We start from the raw sequence: 19,962 nt of genomic DNA, 5'->3' as shown, positions 1-19,962 counted from the left end.
TCTGGGAGGGGAGGAAAACAGCTGTTTTGTTTGGGGGTGGGGGCTAGCTTAGGTCTGCTCCTGCCTTTACATGTCAGTGGCTTGGATCCAAACTTCTGTCAAGGTTAGAGGAGACCCACTGAAATCATTGGGACAAGATAGTTATGACTAACTTAAGTCCCAAGAACTTGTGGTTCTACACATGACGACATCTGTATCCCACCCAGTATGTTTGGAAGCATAAGGATCTTACTGTTAGCCTAGCTCTTGAAGAGCTTCCTTTTGGCATGGAATCATATGAAGATGTTATGAAAGGCAACATTATTCCCAAAAACGAGAGCAAAGCAACTGCTATACTTCAGCTTTCTTGGCTAAGGAATTACATAGGTAATGCCTTATTAAAGATGCCAAATTTTCACCGTTCTCCTAGATAAGGAGAGTCCAAAGAATGGGGTCGCCTCTTGCTTTCATATTTACTAACCTCATCATGAAAGGTAGCCTTCTAGATTGCCATTGATAGAGCTGTGCCTTCCTCCCCTGGAATGGGCAATGATGCTAAATTATGTTCAAAGAAAGCATGTGGGACCTTGGATACTAGTAAGTTGTTCCTCAGAGTCCATGATGGCAGACAAGCTTCCTCGAAGGCCAATCTGCTCAAGCAGGATGCTGCTTCGTGGCCCATTCATTGGCGATGAGGCCTCCAGTGATCTGTCTAGCTTGTCTTGTGAACTCATTCTGCACCCTAGAACGAGCCCCAGAGCATGAAAATTTATATGAGCTCCATGGCAGACAAGTCAGCATGGAGAGGGTGGAAGGGCTTCCTGAAGGCAAGATGTTTGAAAGCCCCTGCCATTAAGAAGTAAGTTGGGGCAACAGCCTCAGTTAAAGCAAAATAGGAAGTAGAGAGTGCCGGTTAAAGTTTGAGGATTTTTATTTTAATTTTTTTCCCCGTACAAAGCAAGACAATGTAAATTTCATATTTGAATCAAAACACCTTTTTGTTTAAAAACCCTGTCTTTCACAGTAGGAGTCTAAAGAATGCAGCCAGAGCTGGACATCCAACGGGCGACAGAGTTTAGTTGTTACTATATTAAAACCTGTTAGACAAGGTCTCTATATAAAGTAGATCTCTTGAAGTTTAGTTCTTGGCACTGGTTCCAAAGGGGGGAGGGAGAGAAGAGTAAGAAGAAAAAATCCTTTATTCTCAAGCAAGCAGAGATGGGGCCTGGCTTCAGGTGCCAAGGCAGGCAAGATAAACACTGGCTGGGTTCGCATGAACATAAGCCATGATGGTTTATTTTTCTGAATTAGCCATGATGGTTTTATCTTGTCATCTGCAAGAGCTTTTCCCCAACCATGGTGGTTTATTTAACCAAAATAAGTCACCCTGATAAGCCATGGTGTGAGATTTATTTTAACCACCATGGCTTACCGTGTCATCTGGCACTCCAGGGTGGTTTAAACAGATCGCCTACAAAGTCCCCTGGCAAGAGTGGTCAAAACTACCGCTGCTGCTCTGCTCCTCTCAGGGCAATAGCTGTTTCCAAGATCTGCCTAGCACTTTTTGCACTCCCTACCCCTCTCCGCCCTCACCCTTCCTTCAGTGGTGCACTCTGCAAACTTCCAAAGTGTCAAACCTACATGTTTCCTGCAAAGAGGCATAGTCATGCAGGGTTTTAGTTCCGCCTTGGGTGGCCCCACACAATGGGAATCTGTGTATGGGATTTTGTCCTGTTCCTGCAAACTTCCAAGGGTTTAGAGCCGCCGCCCCCCCCCCCTCCACTTTTGGTGCAAAGGTGTTTTGAGTTTGCATGTGTTCCTAAGCACACAGGATTTCCGTTGTGCATCAGGTGCCTTCCCACAAGGGGAACCTGTGTATGAAATTTTGTCCCCTTCCTGCAAACTTCCAAGGGGTTAGAGCTGCCACCCCCTTTTTGGTGTGGGAGGGTAGGGGAAAAGGGTGGTGGGAGGAGAGGTGGGGAGCACTGCGGGTTGGGTGGGATAATGGCAGTAGGCAGGCAGGCATGGAAATCCAGCTGGGGGCCGGGGCAATGGGGAGTTGTGCAGTGCAGCTTGGGTGGGGTGATGGTAGGGGGGGTGCTGGGAAGTGGGTAAGGATCGATACCAGGGTGAGATCTGCATGAGAAGGCAGAGACAGAATAAAACGTGCCCTAGCGCACAACCGGCCAGGCAGAGAGGGACGTGATGTAGCTGTGGCGCGAGCGTCAGTGGGGAAAGGTATTCAGCGCAAAGGAAGCTGGGATGCCATCCCAGCCAGGCAGGAGGATTGCAGACGGAGGAGGAGCAAAAAAAGAAGCTGCTCTGCATAGCTTATTTGTCTGTGTGAGCTTATTTTCCAAAATAAGCTATTATGAGTGGCTTATGAACCACCATGGCTTAAAGGGATGTGCGAACCTGCCTGTTATCTCATTTGCTGCAGAGAAAGCTTTTGCGCTTGTCCAAGGAGCCATTGTAACGTTGAGTGGACAGGATCCACCCCATCTCAGTATACAGGAGTAGCCCTTCCCCCACCTGACAGTCTGCTGGCTCCTTCCTCCAGCACCTTCACGCATAGAGCTCCTTCCCCAATGTCAACAGACAGCCCTACTTGATCCTGCTGCCTTTTAGTGAGAGCTGATGGCCTTAGCAGATGTTGCTGATGTAGGCGTCTCTGGCCTCTGAACTCCAGCAAACTAGAGTACTGGCTTCTTCTTGCTCAGCAAATCCAACCAGTGGGATTCCAAGGTTAGGGAGGCAATTCAACCAGACTGAGCACTACAACACTGACACCCAGCTCAAAGGACTGCGTATGGCAGTTGCTAAAAACCAGGAAGACAGGGCCCCCAGTCAAGGATTTCTTACTTGCACTACAGCTTGTTTTTGCTACCTACCCAACAGCAGAACTTGAAGGTGGTGTGGGGGCTGGATGGGTACACTGTAGTCCTGGCCATCTCCCAACCACAAAGGGCCTCCACCAAGCATTTTTCTCTGATCTGCAGCTATAGTTTGCCTCACATCCTGCACAGCCTTGTGGGAAGCAGCTTGAACAATACCTGTCTCCTCAAAGAGCCCCACAGAACAGCTGGATTTGTTTTCAAGGCAAGTGCTGCTGCAGCATAAGTTTCAGACAGCAGATACTCTCCCACAGCAGCAAGGTGCGAACTGCTGGCCAGCCTGCTCTTATTATGCCTGAGGGGAGGGGGAACAAAGAGGAGAAAGGGGCTCTCCCAGGGAATGCTGTGGGATTGCTCCCAATAGGACGGGCCTGAGTGACAGTAGTCCCTGATGGAAAGAAGCCAGGGGATGGGGGTAGCGTGAGTATACAAAAGTGGGGCAAAGCCAGACTCCAGCATTAGGATCAGCCAGTTAGCTTTTTCAAGAGGCTCAAAGACCAAGAGAAAAAAACATTCCACAAAGTATGAAAGTGTCACAGATGCATCTCATTCGCACAGAACCAACGGGGTAGGGATAGGGGGCACCTTTAATGCAGGTCAAGTTGGATGGAAGCAAGGAAGAGTCAAGGGGAGGGGACACAAGAAAAAAGGAGGCTCCACACAGGCATCTGGTGTGACTTCACTTCTCTTTCTTCTTCTTGTTGCTCTGAAAGGGACAGACAAAACATCAGTGCTCTGACTCCTGGGCACAAGACAAGCCCAATAGCTGCCCAGATACAAAAGCCACAGGAAAGAGCTGTCTTCTACTACTACAGAACCCTGCTGCAGGGACCCAGCCCCACCCTGCAGGGGGGCAGCCCACCACTGGAGTAACTCAACAACTACTTGGTTTGAAGAGGAGAGGAACTGCTTACAACTGGCACCATCTCAAACATATTACCTGCATTTTATGATGGATTGGTCATCACTCATCCATCTGATCTCTTGACCTGGAGGTTCCCACCCCACCTCCCACTTCTCTTTGGTATACCATCTTTAACTGTGCGATCTTGGGAATGAAGCAGTGGACAACATGTAGCCAGCACATAGTTCTTCCTTGCTTAAGGGAAGCTAAAAATCCTAGGTTGGCCTTTGCAAGTAAGGCTGAGAGTCAGACAAAAATTACTAGCTGTCTGTCTATCTCCTGGCTGTAATCTAATATGTAGCCTGCTTGTAATCGCCATATGTTGCCTGGCCATCTGGGGTTGCATCTTACTCTCCACAGGGGATCAGATGGGTGGTGTTTACTTGGTCATTTTCTGGCTTCATTGACACCAAATAATCTCCTCCAGTCATCATTAACACTTTTCAGAAGTTAGAAACTAGTCTATCTAGATCCCATGGGGCAGCAGCCATCCTGGTAGCAACCCAGCCACAGGCACCTATTAGTAATTCCCAACAGCCTGGAGTGATGGTGTGGAGGCTTAATATACAGAAGGCCACACTTGTTGTGTTTTTTCAACTTCTACTTTTGTCTTCTTTCAATTGGCATCAACTTCTTGTAAAAACTGAAGAATAAGAGGTTGGAAATTATCTTTGATCTTTCTCTTTCTCAGCCCACATTTCTGTTCTAGTCTGTTAATTCCCTTTAATATTTCCAAAGTTTGCATTTTAATTTTTTTTTAACAGACTATTAAAATCAGCATTCAGACCCTGGCTCTTTTTTGCATTTGCAACTGTGTTTTGTTGGTCTTCCCAACTCTCAGCTTAAACCCATTATCTCTTTTCAGGTCTTCTGCTTGTTTAATTTCTCTCTTCACACGTTAATCACGTGCCACCTCCATATGTTAGTTTCCCTTTCCTGGCTTCCTTTAATCATCAAGTCTCTTCATGATCTTGCTCTGTATCTTCATTGCTCTCTGTTCTCCTCTCCTCACTCCCTCCATTAAGACAGTAATCTTATTAAACCTCCATTCCCTGGTGCTATTTTTCATTTCTGTACTCTCTATCATAGCCCCTTATGTCTGGCCCTTTACCTATTTCATTTCCCTCTTCTCTAAAGAATTAAAACTTGTCTTCTTACATTTCCCTCTTGATGTACCATCTGGCTTTGTTGTTTTGCTGCTTAACATTTATCTTTCCCTCTCTTCCAGCTTAAGCAAGGTTTCCCCTTTCTCTAATCACCCCTCTCCTTTCGACTCATGTTTTGTATTCTGAGCCTAAGGTCAGGGACTTGTTTTTCTATTTCTGTACCACCTGCAGAGCATACCAGGTGCATAATAAATAACTGACTGAGCTCAAGAGAAACTGGCAAGTTCTGTGCAGGATGCCTACCTAAAGGCTTCAGCAAAATGAGCCTCTGTCCTGCCTCAGTTTTGGCCAAGTAGTTTGACTCTCCCCACTTTGGCAAGTGGAAGGAGAAAGGGCTCCACACAGAACCACCCTCAGCCACCTGCCAATCATTTGAAGCTGCCTAGTTACAATCTCTTCTTTGATCCACAGCAGGAAGATTCGTTCCAAGGGCCCACAGCAGGCAGAAATGCCATCCTGAGTGAAGACTCACCTCGTTCATGCCCAAGATGACCATGAGCTCCCGGAAGATGTTGACGAAATCCAGGAAGAGATCCACGCAGTGCCTGGCAGGGAGAGAAGAGGTTGAGCAACAAGTTGCAGCCCAAAGCTATAAGGCTGCAAAGATCCATGCCAAGTCAAGCACTCTATCCAGCTGCTTTTAAAAAGCATGATCTAGAGAGGCTTCTAATGCTAGAGACACTATCTCCCACCACCCACAGGCTTCCTTCTCTGTTTAAGATCTTGCCCTCCTATTTAGCTCTTGTTCTTTTAGTGAGGAAGCATTTAAACCTCCCTTCATGCAATTCAAGCCCCTTCTTTTTTTGTCCAACTCCACAGCCATCAACAGCAAAGGCTCTGTACCTTCATTTATATTGAGCTAAGGAAGCTACTATAATGTCTCCTCCTTCATGTCATCTCATCTTGCAGATCTTTTACCATCTGCTGCTCAGCAACTCTCTCCTGCCCATCTCAGCTTCTAATGCACAGAGCTCTAGGCTTGACACCCAGCTGTTTTACCTTTTTTACATACTCACCAGATGTAGTCCTTGTCTCCATTCTCCGCCTTCTCAATGATGAGCTGAGTGTCAAATAGCACAAAGCCACACATAACCATAAGCCCAATGTAGAGGTTAGCCTGGAGGAAGAAGAAACTGCGTTAGCCAAGGGCAGCCGAATCCAACGGCTCAAACTGATTCTACTACTTGCTAAGGACAGACATTCCCAAAACTCAGAAGTCACACTACTGTAGTTCTCAGCTCCACGGTATCCACGGCTGTTTCCTGCAGAATCATGGCAGAATGTGGCACTAGACAAAGAAGTCAGCACCCTCAGAATCTCAGTATTCATTCTGAATTTCTAAAGTCCAACTTTCTAGCACATATGGTTGAAAGCGTGCAGCCAAAGCCTGGTGAAATCCCAGGGGAGTTGCAGAATAAGATTTGCATTAATCTGAGGGTGAAGTTTCAGGAAACTGTGTAGCTCCTTGCCCCTCCCCATGACTACCAAGAGCAGAATTACAAAGGAAGAAGCCAAGCAAATCTGCACAATCTGCACAAGTCATGGAATTTGGGTTATCCTGGTGCAGATCTGCTTTTTAATGAAGTGCACTGTTCACGCAGGCCCTGCCTCTATTATTATAAATAAAGCCAAAGCAGCAAAAAGCTAGGTACATCTTGACAGTCACCATAGTGGACTACTCGGGGGCAGGCTTGCCAGCTCCATCCTGAGAAGGGCAGTTTTGCTACAATGAGATGCTCCTGCTTTCAACCTTACAGCCTTCCCGCAAGCTGACAGAACCCAAGAACATAGAGCCACTCACTGTGAAGAGCCAAGTTGAGCCCAGGAAAATGTTGACCAGGGAGAACAGCAGCATCAGGAACAGGCCAGAGAACAGGACACCTGGCAAAGGGAAGTAGAACCATGATAAACAAACAAAAAAAGGACACTGCCAATGCTCTCTCTCAAAGGGGAGGGGAAATGGAGAGGAGAGACCTGGTCCCCTCTACTGATCCTTACCTCCTAGGTACAGATAGGCACGGCGCTTGGCGAAGAGGGCACTCAGGGAGAAGCAGCTGAAGATCACAGCTGTACCCATGAAAGCAGTAGGGATGATGCTGCAGTAGGGAGAGAAAAGGCAAGGCAAGAGTGGGCGTAGGCTGTCAAATCTAAGCCTTGGGAACCTTTTGGGGTCCCGATGAGACTCAACAGCACCCATCTCATACATCTGGGAGTTACTGAAGCATATTCAGGATCTGGAAGCCTGCACTCTCTCGAGTAACAATGGTATTTTGATTGGAGGGGGTGCGGGAGAAGAGAGTTTTGGAAAGAAGAGCCGAGTCTTGGATGGGTTTGGATTTTGGAATCCCATTCCCAGTTCCATACTAAAATGTTGTTACCAGAAATATGTTTTGAGGTATAGGGGGAAATTCTAAATTTTGGCTTCTAAATGACGCAAAATTGATGCTGCAATTTTAAATTGAGGTAGAATTGGCCAGTTTTATGTGCAGAAAGTTATGGTGTGGTTCCTGACATCAGCTGGGCAGTGATAATAGTTCACCCACTCATTTGCGTTGGAATGTTACAGGGCACAGAATGGTGAGGGACTGGGCAGCTGGGTGCTTCCCTCTTACCTGGGGTTGATGGCAATGCACATCTCCAGCAGAGGCCCTAGGTTGACTCCTGGAAAGACAAAGTGATACAGCCTCAGAGCCAGCTATTTCACTCATGTGTGTGGGGAGAAGTGGTATCAGTTCCTATTCACTACTTGCATGTACACAGCTGTGGTTTACAGCTGTGCCCCTTTCACGACCAATGCAAGGGATGTGGAATTTATTTTGGCTCTGGACAGAAGCCTACGTACAAAATACCATGCAGAAGCAGCCTTGAAAGTCAATATTCAGAAAGCAACTCACATTGCAATCCTATACATATCTACTCAAAAGTCAATCCTGCTGAGTTTAGTGGGAGTTACTCCCACGTAAGTGTGTAGAGGATTGTAGCTTAGGAGTCCTATGTCATCTTCAGTCAAGTTTCAGAAGGAGCTACCATTTTGTAGCAACCAATACTGTGCTGTTCCAGCTAGCTGGGTGTGGGTAGGTGTGTGTGTGTGTGTGTGTGTTGTGTGTGTGTGTCTCTCTCTCTCTGTCTGTCTCTCTGTCACTCACACACACACACACACACACACACCTACCTATGTGTTATGCAAGAGACACTCCCCTGTGGTGCAACCCCAAGCCACTCTGTGTGCGAATTACAAAGCCACACAGCCAGGGCCATGTGGACAGGTTGTCCCAGCCTGCCAGAAGGGCTGGCAAATGCGCACTGTCCCACTGCCCACACAGTCACATCGTCCACACAGCACAGCCATCACCACATCAAGGGACAGCAGCTCCTACATGGCAGAAGGTGAGGGTTTCAAGGGATGAGCCATCCCTCGCACTTCTAGAAATTCTGCATGGGCACATTAATGAAAACTGCAGATTCCCCCCTCCCGGCTCATTCAGCAGCACGTACCAGTGAGGAAGGCAAAGCCTGCCAGCATGCCCAGCCGTTTCTCTTCTGTTTCCCGACTGTGGGGTGTGGCCATCAGCCAGATCATAAGGCCCAATGCTCCCAGGCCAGTCAGCAGTCCAAACTGCAAGAAAGAGTCGGAAGGGTAGAGGTTAACACAGGCTGGGCCCAGGGCAGAGTTTGGGCAAGGAATCACACAGGAACCTAAGCAATGGAGCCCAGATGCATAAGCAACTATATTCTAAGTATCCCCAGAGAAGGCTATAGCCACAGGGAACCTGGCCTACTAAGGGATATTCCAGGTCCCCTTTGCTGTACTTTCAGTACGTTTAAAGAAAGTTTGAGTCTCAAGTCTTTTTTCCTTGTAGACTTGAAAGGAAAAACATGGAGGTAATATTCTACCCAACTGCTGTTAGGAGTGATGCTCACCCTCTCCAGTATTCTGGCCAGTGAGTGCTAAGTCTCCTGGGGTGATTGATGAGACCGATCCATAACATTATTCAAATACAGAATAATTTACAAAATAAAACAGCTAGGTTTGCATTTCTCTCTATTTTCCATTGGCATATGAGGACTCCCTAAGCGTGGACTTAGGCTCCATCACAACAAGAAAAATTCTGCGTTGGAAGTGGCACGCAGGACCCAAGCAGTTCCCACACTCTGGCTGCAACCCTGAACACATTCACTTGGGAGTAAGCCCTATCAAACACAGCAGGACTTACTTCCAAGTAAAGATACATAGGACCGCTCTGCCACTGAGGAGAGCCACCATGGACTAGAAGACCACACTCAAGAGGTTACTGCACAGCTCATTTCTGCCAGTTGGGTTCCATGCATTGCAACATTCCCACAAGCACTAGCCCCCAATAACCAAGGTGACCTCAGGCCCATACATCAGCACCAGAGAAATGCCAGAGTGCTCTTACCTGCACCAGCCGAGTTACCACATTGATGTAGGCACCAGCCGCCGCTAGGAACATGCATAGCGCAAAGCTAGCATAAACCTTCTTCAGGTGCTGCTGGGTTGATGTGGAGCTGCAGGAGGCAAAGGGAAAAGCTAAGTCAGTGCTCTTGCATCTCAAGCACTGAGAAGCACAACAGCTCCCTTGGCTGGCCCTTTGCCAGGTCCTAGACACGCAGCAAACTATGCAGAGTAAACAAGACCTGATCCGCTGGATCACCTTAGAGAAAGCAAGTACTTCCCAGGCACCTTTCTCCAGCAGTCCCTTGCCTCAAGGCCTCTGGGGTTGGGCCATCACTTTCTGCACAGAGACAGCATCAGACATGCCCAAGAATCAAGCCGAGAGAGCCAAAGAGAGAAGCTGGAGGTTTTGGCAAGGCTGGAAAAAATCCTGGGCGTCTGGTCATAGAGAAGCAGGATGCTGACGCTCAAGGGTCTGCGGCACTTGTCCTGCCCTGCCTAGCACATGTCCCTAAGAACTGGATGCTGGCCCTATACCTTTTCAGTCAGGAGCGGGGAACCTGGGGCTCTGAGGACCACATGTGGACCTTGGACCACTTGGCAAACTGAGCCCACTTTCGGAACACGGACTCCAGACAGGTTTTGACTGAGATAACATGGACCTTGCCAGGAAAAAGTTTCCCTGATCTCAGTTTAAATGTTTTCTCAGCCCTGGATCTTGACCTCTGCATGGCCTCACATGGAATACCTGTGCAGAATGTGATGAGCACCAATTCAAGCATATGGAGAATCTCAGCATTCTTTAAAATTAGGAGTTTAACTTGAAACTTTAAAAAAAATCTTCAGCCTTCAAGTTTAGAGAGCAGGACAATATGGTTACTTAATTTAAACAGATTGCAGAATTAATTTTAGGGGAGCACAACTTGTCGCCTGGGTGGAATTTCATTTTTAGCCCAATGCACATCTGGTCCTGCACATAAGGCCCCTCTCGTTTTTGGAAGCCGAAAACCCTAATGGGCTCTGGCTTCTGCAGCCCCTGCTCACCAGTTGCACCAAGGGACAGATCCCAGGCCCACCTCCCCATTTCCACACACCCAAAAGAGCATCTGACAAAACAACACCCAGAAGTATTAAGCAGGCCACAGGTATACTCACATGTGGGAGAATTTGAAGAGGGCCTCAAAATTTATGTTCCTGTTGAAAATATCCATGGCGCTAGCTGATAGGTTGATGCAACTCTCTTGGCCTCAAAACACACAATCTGCAGAAAAGGAGAGGAAGGCCACATCAGAGGATGGGGGTGGGTACGGGGAGAGGACACTCCACAGCTGTTTTCCAGGAATGACCAGAGTGCTCCATGACACCTACGGACATCCACACCTCTTAGAGCCAAAACCAAGCATCTTCTGCCTGGTTGCCCAAATCACATTAAGCAACATGCCGCAGCCCACAGAGCAGTTCTAGAAGGATCCAAGCGCTCCACCTCTAGTCAATGGAAGCATTTCAGGAAGGCCAGCATCTCCTCAGGGCTCCTCTCTCTAGGTAGAAGGAATTTTCAAGCAATAATTCTGATCTTATTATGAGTTAACTAGGAGGCAGGGTTGCTATCCAAGCGAAAGCACCGTGGCACCCTTAGGCTGACTTTGAGCCTACTTTGTCAGATGCCAAGGGTGAAGTCACAGACCCACTACTAGAGGTCAAGCAAGAAGCAGCTAATTAATCCTGGACTGGAGAGGCTTCATGCAGTTGGGCCTGCTCCAAGAAAAACATACATCTACTTGCTCCCACCAAACACACACAGGCCAATTATGATATTCCTTGCGCCATCCAATCTCCTCTTTGGGGAAAAAGAATTACCCAAATTTCCACCAGTCACTGATTTCCAGATACACTGAAAGAGAGATGTCAGCCAGCGATCTAAGACCAACCAAAAGACAGAGGCTAAGTGGAATGGTTCTTGATACCCCACTGCTAAGGAACAAAAAAGAGTGACTTCTATGCCACACTCACCAGCACAAATCCAATACACGGCCTGCAAGCGGATCCCCTTTTGTCCTGGTGCAGAAGAGCTACAGAGACTGCGACCGTTTCACAGACACCCAAGTTGGCTTGGTATATATGGTGCAATTATTGCAGGCTGTTGCAAGGCTAACTCCAGGCTCCTGGGGGGAATGGGACTCACAGGGGAACCTCGCTTCACAACTCGGCAGCTGGAAAGCGCTCGTATTAGTGCCCTTAATTACCTCCCAAGGCAGGGATGGGGTGGAGTTAGAGCCAGGCAGCCCCCACAGCCCAAGAGCAATCTGCAGGCAAATGTGTTGCTCCCTTATTCTCAAGGTGGGATTCCTCCCCTCTGCTGTGTCTTGCATCAACATGCACAGGTATTTTACCCACCCAGGAGAGCACTGCAAGCATGATATGATCCCCTTCACCCACTCTGCGTACAATTCCTTCCTCTCCACCCCAAGCCCCCACCTCCCGGGCCCTATGAGAAGTTATTCTCATCATACCTCCTCTAGTCTTGTAACTAGCAATGGCTCCAACCCTGTAGGTAGAAACCAGATCAGCAAGCTCCTTATCCATTGATAGGCAGGAGGAGGAGCATGCCTGGAGGCAAGAGTGCAAGGCAGGCCTGGATTGGCTGGTAAGGGAAGCTGGTGTGAAGGAAAGGTGAGCATGCAAGCCTCGGAGGCCTACTAATCCACCCACAGGATGGTGTAACATGACAGCACTTCCTTCCTTGGCTAGGATGGCAGACGCCAGACCGGAATCTTGTCCCCCTGAAAGCAGACTGTGGCTGTTGTTAGATTTAATTTAGTTGTCCAGTGCTTCAAACACATTTTAAAAAGTGAGACCCAAGTTATTAGATTTCCTCAAGGCGCAGAGTAGAGTTTGTGAGTTTTGCTGCAGCTTTGTGGGATGGAGACGTGGACTGATGTAGGAGGAGGAATGCACACTTGCTCATGTTCAGGTATCACCTGTTCATATGCCTAAGACCCCACCTACAGAGTCCATGCCATTTCAAGATACTGCTGAGCAAGGATCACATTAACCATGTCCTGGAATAGAGAGCCAAATCCGGCCAGCAGAAAAGCGAAGCACTCCCGGTTTCAAGAAACAGTGTGATCACATTGCTTCAAGAGATTATACACATCCACCACCATCTTGGAAAGGGGTTTCAATTGTCAGGGGTCTGTGGAGGTCAATTGGTGGGGAAAAGCCACACTCTCAAGGCCAGGCCATCTGGAGGTGTCAGAAGCCAACAGCTTTAAAGCAACTTGACTTGGGAAAGGGAGCCAGAAAATGAAACACACATGTAATTCAGGTAACGATGTGTGCTCATACCAGATAATGTTACCCAACCCTAGGGCACCAAAATAGGTCACACTGGGATGGAGGAAGTTTGGAACGTCACATGCTATGCGCCCCCTCCTCCCAGATGCCCAGAGCTGTTCAGGGCAGAAGCTAAATTGGATCAATGAGGCTAAGCGAGACTTAACAAGTGGGGTTTAGGCTGCCTTTTGGGGGGTACAGCAAGGGGGCAGGAAGTGGTTGTGTGAAGCCAGTAAGCCTTCTTGCAGGCATCTGACCGTGGGAGGTTTTAAAAGCAGTGAACCAGTAATCAGGAAAGTGAAATGAGCAAGCCTTCCATATGTTTCTGGAAACAAAGATGTAAAGCAGAAACCACCAAACAGAGGGGTGCCTATAAACAGGTAAAACACACTCTTAATAGTGGCCCAATTTGAATTCTGAGAACCATCTGTAAAGTGCCCAACTCAATAGCTACTGAGCTGCTCCACAGGCCATATGAACCTGTTTAGTCACATCACGAGCAGATTATCGTCTCCATTAGAACTCTCTGGGACAGCTTAGCCATAGTGAACATAATGAAACCACCCTTATTTCCAAATCAGACCATTCGTTCATCTAGATCATCCCCATTTATGCATACAGTTAGCAGCTCCTCAGAACCACAGGCAAATGTCCTTTCCTGGTCTACTACCAGAAATCATTTTAAAAGTATTTCTAGGGACTGAATCTGGGATTTCCTGCATACAGAGCATGGGCTCTACTACTGAGCTTTGACCCTTCACCAAATTGGACTGAAAGCTGAACTGGAATTAAGTTTCCCAGACTGGAAAAAAAACCTTTCCCGAGCAAGTAAAAGGAACCAACGAAGGTGCCAGTCCAAAACAAATGTAAGGCTATCTAAAATAAAATATAGCATTAAGACTACAAATAATTACACAGTTAATTACGTTGTGCCTTCAAAAGTCAAAGAAACCCTCCAAACACATCGGCTTTTGTTTTTTTGGCAAAATGTGTCTTGATTCTCCTGCCAGAAGCCACAAATACCTCCATCTATTCATTAAATAGAAACTTTTCCTGCCAATCACCATTGCCTAACTTAATCCTCCAACAAGCATAATGTCTAACTGATATTGAGTATTAGAAATAAGATGGATTCTTATGGTGCAGTGTTTTCTCAATTTTTTTGCAAACTACTTGAAAATTGTTGGAGGTCCCAGCAGACCACTTACTTGTTTGTTTTACAACTCAAAGCACATACACAACTCATATTTTAATAACGTTTTTTTCAGTGCTAGCATAGTCAAACCAGCAGCACATTACGAAGCTGGTCCAGCTGTTAGCTAGCTTGCTAATCTAGCCCTAGTCAAAACAGCCTCACTCTCCATTATCAGCAAAGAAGTCAAGTGCAGGGCCACCTACAGGTGGTCTCCACTGCTCCACAACCTTTCCACAGACCATCTCAATGGAGCTTACAGGCCACCAGTGGACTGCAGACCACAGTTGAGACACTTCTGTATGGTTGAGACAACACAGAACATAATGAATAAGATCCTCAACTGGCCGAGTGCTGTAGTGGGGCCTTATATTCAGTCTTAAAATGATTAGACTTCCAGAAACGTTGTAGGAATTGTTTGAACGCACACAGAGCCTTCCTGAGCTTGAGGAGGCCAAACCTGTTTAAGGACTGCTCAAAGCAATGCTGCTGCTACAACATCAACTAAGGACAACAGCTGACAGATAAATCATTCTGCATGTGGATATCAGGAGTCTCTCTTTGAAAGTAGTTACTTAGCAGAGGTTAAGCCAACAGTTGAAAGAACAATAACACTGCAGCTTTTTGACATTAGATAGCCATGATCCTTTAAATATTGAAGGGCACAGTTGTTTGATAAGGCAATGCTTAGGAAGACTGCAGCTTTTGGACAATATTGGCCAAATAGAAAGTCTCCTGAGAGACCGAAATGTCCCTAATCTCATCTCTGAGCAGCAGGGCAGGTGCATTTCATGGTTACCCAAAATGTTGCTTCTGGGGAAGGACTACAGCTCAGTGATAGACCTGGACATGTAAAATTTCCAGAAACGTTGAGGCCATGGAAAAGAAACATTTTTTCCCCTGAGGGTTTTCAGAAAAAGAAACGGAAATGTTGGGAAAAACTGAAAATTGGGCAGTACTTTTTTTAGTGCTCTTTACAGATCTAAAGTCACTTCGTTGCTTTATGACAACCTTCCCCAATCTGGTGCCCTTCAGATATTTTGGATTTGAGCTCCCATCAGCTGCAGGCAGCATGGCCAATGGTCTGGAATCCTGGGCATTGTAGTCCAAAACATCTGGAAGGCACTAGGCTGGGGAGCTCTGGCTGCTTTAGGAACATAAAAGCAGACTTTCTGTTCTAAAGTTATTTTATGTATAACTTGGTTTGTTCATAAAATTATCTATATTTAAACTTTTAAAAATAAACTCAGTTAGTAAATGTGTAATTACTGTCAGAATAAATCATACTTTTATATTTAACGTACCAAACATTTACTGTCAAGAATGCACAATGGTGACTCTACTCACATGTTGAGAAACTGAGCATAAATACCTATCAGTAAAATATACTTTAGATCACTAATTTTAGTAAGGAATGAAAGAAATAACTATGCGGGGAATCTTACAAAGAAGATTAAAACAGATTTCCCCCATAGCTTCATTATTTCCAGACATTTTACATCTTTAGTCTTTCTAAAAAGGTCTCATTACACAGCTTTTAAGAAATCATTTTGGGGAGAGTAAAGGCTAGGTAACAATATATAAACACTTTACCTTGAATTGTGAAAGAAAATATTTTATAATCCAAAGCTGTTCAATTTTTTGGAAAAAACAAAAAGTGTCCTTGGGGGGAAAAGGGGGGGGAGAACAGTTTTGTTTCTGCATTTTTCAGGTTTTTTTCCAGGCCACCTTTATAGAAAAACCACTTGCAGAAAGTCCCAGGTTCAAGCCCATATACCTCCAGCTAAAAGGATCAGATACCAGCTGATGGGAGAAACCTCTGTCTCTTGGCCAGCCAGGGCCAGTCCAAGCAGGCAATCCTGGGTTAGATCAGCCTTCTCCAACCTGCTGCCCTCCAGATGCATCAGACGGCAACTGCCAGGAATGGTGAGAGTTGCAGTCAGACAAATCTGGAGGGCACCAGGCTGGGAAATGCTAGCCTTGATGGACAAAGCCCTACATGGCTAGAAGCAGCACTCGTGTCTCACATCTTTATTTTGGCCTTTCTGAAACACAACAGCATCCAAAAAGACCTCTTATGTTGCTGTTCTGTACAAATGGGAAAGTAACCTTACTAAACACTTGGCAAACCACCATAACTAAAAAAAAGTGTGAAAGTTTCATGCGCAATAAACAAAGTAGCACAAGCCCCAGGTTTCGGGAATTTTCATTTTGTGGAGTTCATAGGGGAACCCCCTCCCTTTCTACAGCAGGCACCTTACCATCTTCGTACATCCTCATGAGAGGCAGATTCAACTGAAGAGTGGCCTGATCAAGAACATCCCATGAGCTTTGTGGGTGAACAGATTCAAAGTTTCACCTCATGTTGAAACCCAGCTCTGTCCAGTGACTCATGCGCACATTTTACATTACCTCATGTGTATAAACTTTACAATCTTGAGCCTTTAACTGGAAACCAGCACCCAACCATTAGTCCTTGTGGTCACTGGGTTCTACGCGAGCAAAACCGAACTAGAATGAAAACAGAAAAAGGAATCCCAGCAGAGAGAGCACAGTGTGACTTGGCAGCGCCTGTATAACCCAAGTTAAAGAATGAGCCTGCTTCTGAGGAAGTGAGGAACTCATGATCTCTTATCAATAAGTAACCAGATAACACCTAGCCATTCCTATAACCTTTAACCAAAGAGGGCTAGCCTTGGGTGCCAGCTCCAAAGACAGTCCACATTCTGTCCACCATTACTCACACAGGAACTTATTATATATCAAGGAAGGAAAGAGGCATTGAGGCAGGGGAGCAAGCCCCACCCTCCCCAAATAGCAGGCTGATCCTCACACAGGCAGATGACAGGAGAGAAAACAATGTCACACAATGACCCATACAGGCATAAACTCATGGGACCACTGTGACATCAGAAAGCCAGGCAATCCGCTTTGAAGTTCTGTATTGTGAGGCATCTTGTTACCTCAGGAGGTTGCTGGGCTAATCAGGGGAGATATTCTCACAAACTAAGATGAGGGCCACACAGAAAACCCTTGAGAAGATAACTTCATTTCAAAAAAGCGGGTGTGACAGCCTAGCTTTCCAAGTCCATATGGTCCAGTATCCTACCTCTGAAGGACTCACAGCAACTGTTTCAGAGGAACATACACATCTGAGTAACTACGAATAGAACACCAAAGCTATTAAGCTGCATCCCAGTCTTCTTAATTGAGTGACAGATCTATCCTCCTTTAAAATCCCAGTTGCAGTACTGAGTTTCATCATCAATAACCAGCTCCACAGATCAATCCTACATCCTCCTTCTCACAGACATCAGGCATACCCCACTCATCCTCCAGCCCAGTTCTTCAGCCTTCCACTCCCAAGTGCAGACTTCTGTTCAAGCAACAGGCTGCCTTACTCAGGTTATTCCAAGCTCAGGAAGGGACTTTTGAACTGAGCCTTGGAAAGCTCTCTGGCCAAAAGAGCCTAATGCAAGGGGCAGGCACAAGAAAGCCGATTTAATGTCCAATTCTTATATTAATCTTCAATTGAAGAGCTCATCGGCATAAAACACTCTGCACGGATGAGCTTGCACAACTCATTAAGCAACTGGAATTCAAAAGCTACGCCAACGTCATGTTCTAGAACTTGTAGCAATTTGCACACAAAGCAGCAAGCCCAGTGAGTTTCCAGGCAAGTCACCTAAAACGTCAATGAGTGTGAATACCTTTGATCTGTAACAAGTTACCATGGGAACAGGATTCACTACCATTATGTCTAGATAGAGATGTTGTGGCTCAAGCCTGCCTGGGATGCCCACCTCCTGTCCAAGAAGCCCTGCCCCTTAATTTTAAGTGTGTGGGGACAGGCTGCAGGTGCTCCACAGGGAAGGAAAGTCAACCCATACATGCCTTTTAAATATTTCACATACCCCAGGACTCAGCTCTGGGAATGAAGGCAGATTTTATAACTAGAATCCAGTACAAAATAAGGCCTGCGAGACTGCCAACGTTCTAGCAGAAAATCTGAAGTTCTAACCTTTAGGAAAGAAAAGCCTTCACTAAACAAACATCCAGCTGAAAGTTTTTGGGAGGAGTGAGGACTCCAACCCACCAGCAGTTGCCCTGTTCCTTCTCTGCGGGAAACATCTCTTTGGGCTCCACATCTGGCGTTTTAATGTTGTTAAAAGAGCTGGTGGGAGCAAGTGCTTGAGACACAGGTGTGAATCATGGCAGCAGCAGCAGACAAAGGCCCACTTGGAAGGAGAAAGTAACCCGCCATGATTCCAGAAGAGATGTCCCACTGGCTACCTCCCAGGCCTTCTCCCTTTGGATACACTCTTTGCATTAAGGCAACGTGGAGAGTCAGAAGAAGCACAGAGACAATGGAGGCCAACTCTAAACTTAAACCCTGCCTCGTACCAAGTAGTTTTACCAAAGCCCTGCTCGTCAAGACGAGCGAGGGCACACGGGCCATTCCCTCATCTCCTCTCCCGCCCGCCTTTCAAGCAAGATAACAGGAAGAAAGCCACATTCAGTTGACAGATCGCGCAGAGGAAACCGAAACAAATTAGACAACGCCTATTTTTAAACCCGACTTGCTCCGTAGCTACACGAAACTGAACGGTGGGCGCCTATTAGACTGTGAGTCTACAGGCAGAAACCATCTTGTATTCGACATCCGCACCGCACTTCGAACAGTGTTAGGCACACTGCAAGCGGAAAAGCAGACCCAACCCATCATGGCCAAGGCCACGAATTCGGCAGCGAATTAACCCCGCCAGCCTCGTCGTCATCTTGACGAATCCAACCCCGGAACGCGGAAGAGGCTCACGCGTGAAGAAGGGCCAAGGCCTCGGGGGCCCCGGAGCCAGCTGCTGGAGCCAGCCCACCGCTGCTGCTCGCGGCCGTCGAGGGGGGCCCCGCCCACCGCCCCACCACGGGGAGGGGGAGGGGGCTGAGGGGATCCCGTGGCGGCGGCTCTCACAACGCCCAGCCACGAAAAGGTCTGGCAGATCCGGGCGGGCGGGCGGGCGGCCCTCCCCATTTCTTTCTAGGGAGCCCGACGCAAAGACACGGAGGGGGGATCTCCGGAGGGGGAGGGAGGGGGAGGGGGAGGGAGGGGGAGGGGCAGCTCCAGGGACCCGGACGGAGCCTTCGAGGGGACCCCCGAACCGGGGAACATTCGAGCTCGCTGGAGAGGGGACCGGAAGTAGGCCTCGGAGACAGGCGACCGCCCGCGGAGCCTACCTGGGGCCGGAGCTCTTCCCGTCGCAGCTACAACAGCTGCTACCGTCCTTCCCCGAGCCGTACGTGTCTCTGGCCGCGAACGCCTCCCCTCCCGCCGCCCCATTGGTCCTTGCACCCCAAGGTCCCGCCCCAGCCTATTATTGGTTTTTCCTAACCCTGGTGCGTACCTCGCTCCTAATTGGCTGAGCGATTACACCTCTTCCTTTCTATTGGCTGTGAGGCCGCGCCCAGGCAACTGCTATTGGCTCATATCGGAAGAACACAAACAAGAAGACGGTTTAGGGTGGACGTTAATTGGCTCCCAGCGCCCTAGATGGATTGCTGCCAGATTGCTCCGTTCTCCGCGGCTCCCGTTCGACAGTAGCGGCATGCGGCCCCCTCGTGGCAGGAACGCGAGGTGCACAGTAGAGGGCTCTGCGGCGCCTCTAGCGACGAGATTGCTTTAGTGGGTGGGTGCGGATTTTTTTTACGCTTGAAGTATCCAAGCTTGGAGCGCCATCTATTGCTGAATCCCGCTCACTGCAGGCCGGCCGGAGGAGTGGACTTCCATGCAATCCATGAATACATTCTTCCGTTCCACGCTAAAGCATGTTAGGTCGGGCGATGCACTTCTCTGCCTGCATCTGCTTGTGTAATGCTTTATCCAGTACGTTGCAACCTGTGGCATCTCCAAAAGCCACGTGATCTCGTGTCGCACTGCAGGCTCGCCCGTGGTAAATGAAGATGATATAAGCAGTGGACCCAATGGTAGCATGTATTCCTAACATTGTAAATTTTTATATATATACATATATCAATATATATATATCATAAGGTATTATATATAAAACCAGAATACTGTGAATCAT

General features: G+C 47.4%; 1 protein-coding gene across 1 annotated transcript; it reads right to left on the bottom strand.

The window, feature by feature from the left end:
• Window positions 1-892: 892 nt before the first annotated feature.
• Window positions 893-19,191, bottom strand: TMBIM6 (transmembrane BAX inhibitor motif containing 6). Its single transcript, XM_084836983.1, has 10 exons — window positions 19,115-19,191; window positions 10,513-10,618; window positions 9,362-9,470; window positions 8,439-8,559; window positions 7,556-7,604; window positions 6,942-7,039; window positions 6,745-6,824; window positions 5,960-6,060; window positions 5,416-5,488; window positions 893-3,579 (listed from the first exon to the last, which is right to left on the bottom strand). The coding sequence occupies exons 2-10, from the start codon at window positions 10,566-10,568 to the stop codon at window positions 3,553-3,555; spliced, it is 714 nt and encodes a 237-aa protein (XP_084693109.1). The 5' UTR covers window positions 10,569-10,618; window positions 19,115-19,191; the 3' UTR covers window positions 893-3,552.
• Window positions 19,192-19,962: the final 771 nt, after the last annotated feature.

Source organism: Heloderma suspectum, chromosome 2 (genome assembly GCF_057233095.1).
Source record: "Heloderma suspectum isolate Gila_16-S chromosome 2, 16-S_ref, whole genome shotgun sequence".
Classification (NCBI taxonomy): Eukaryota; Metazoa; Chordata; class Lepidosauria; order Squamata; family Helodermatidae; genus Heloderma; species Heloderma suspectum.
The sequence above is the reverse complement of the archived record's forward strand: the minus strand, read 5'-3'. Positions and strand labels throughout refer to the sequence as shown.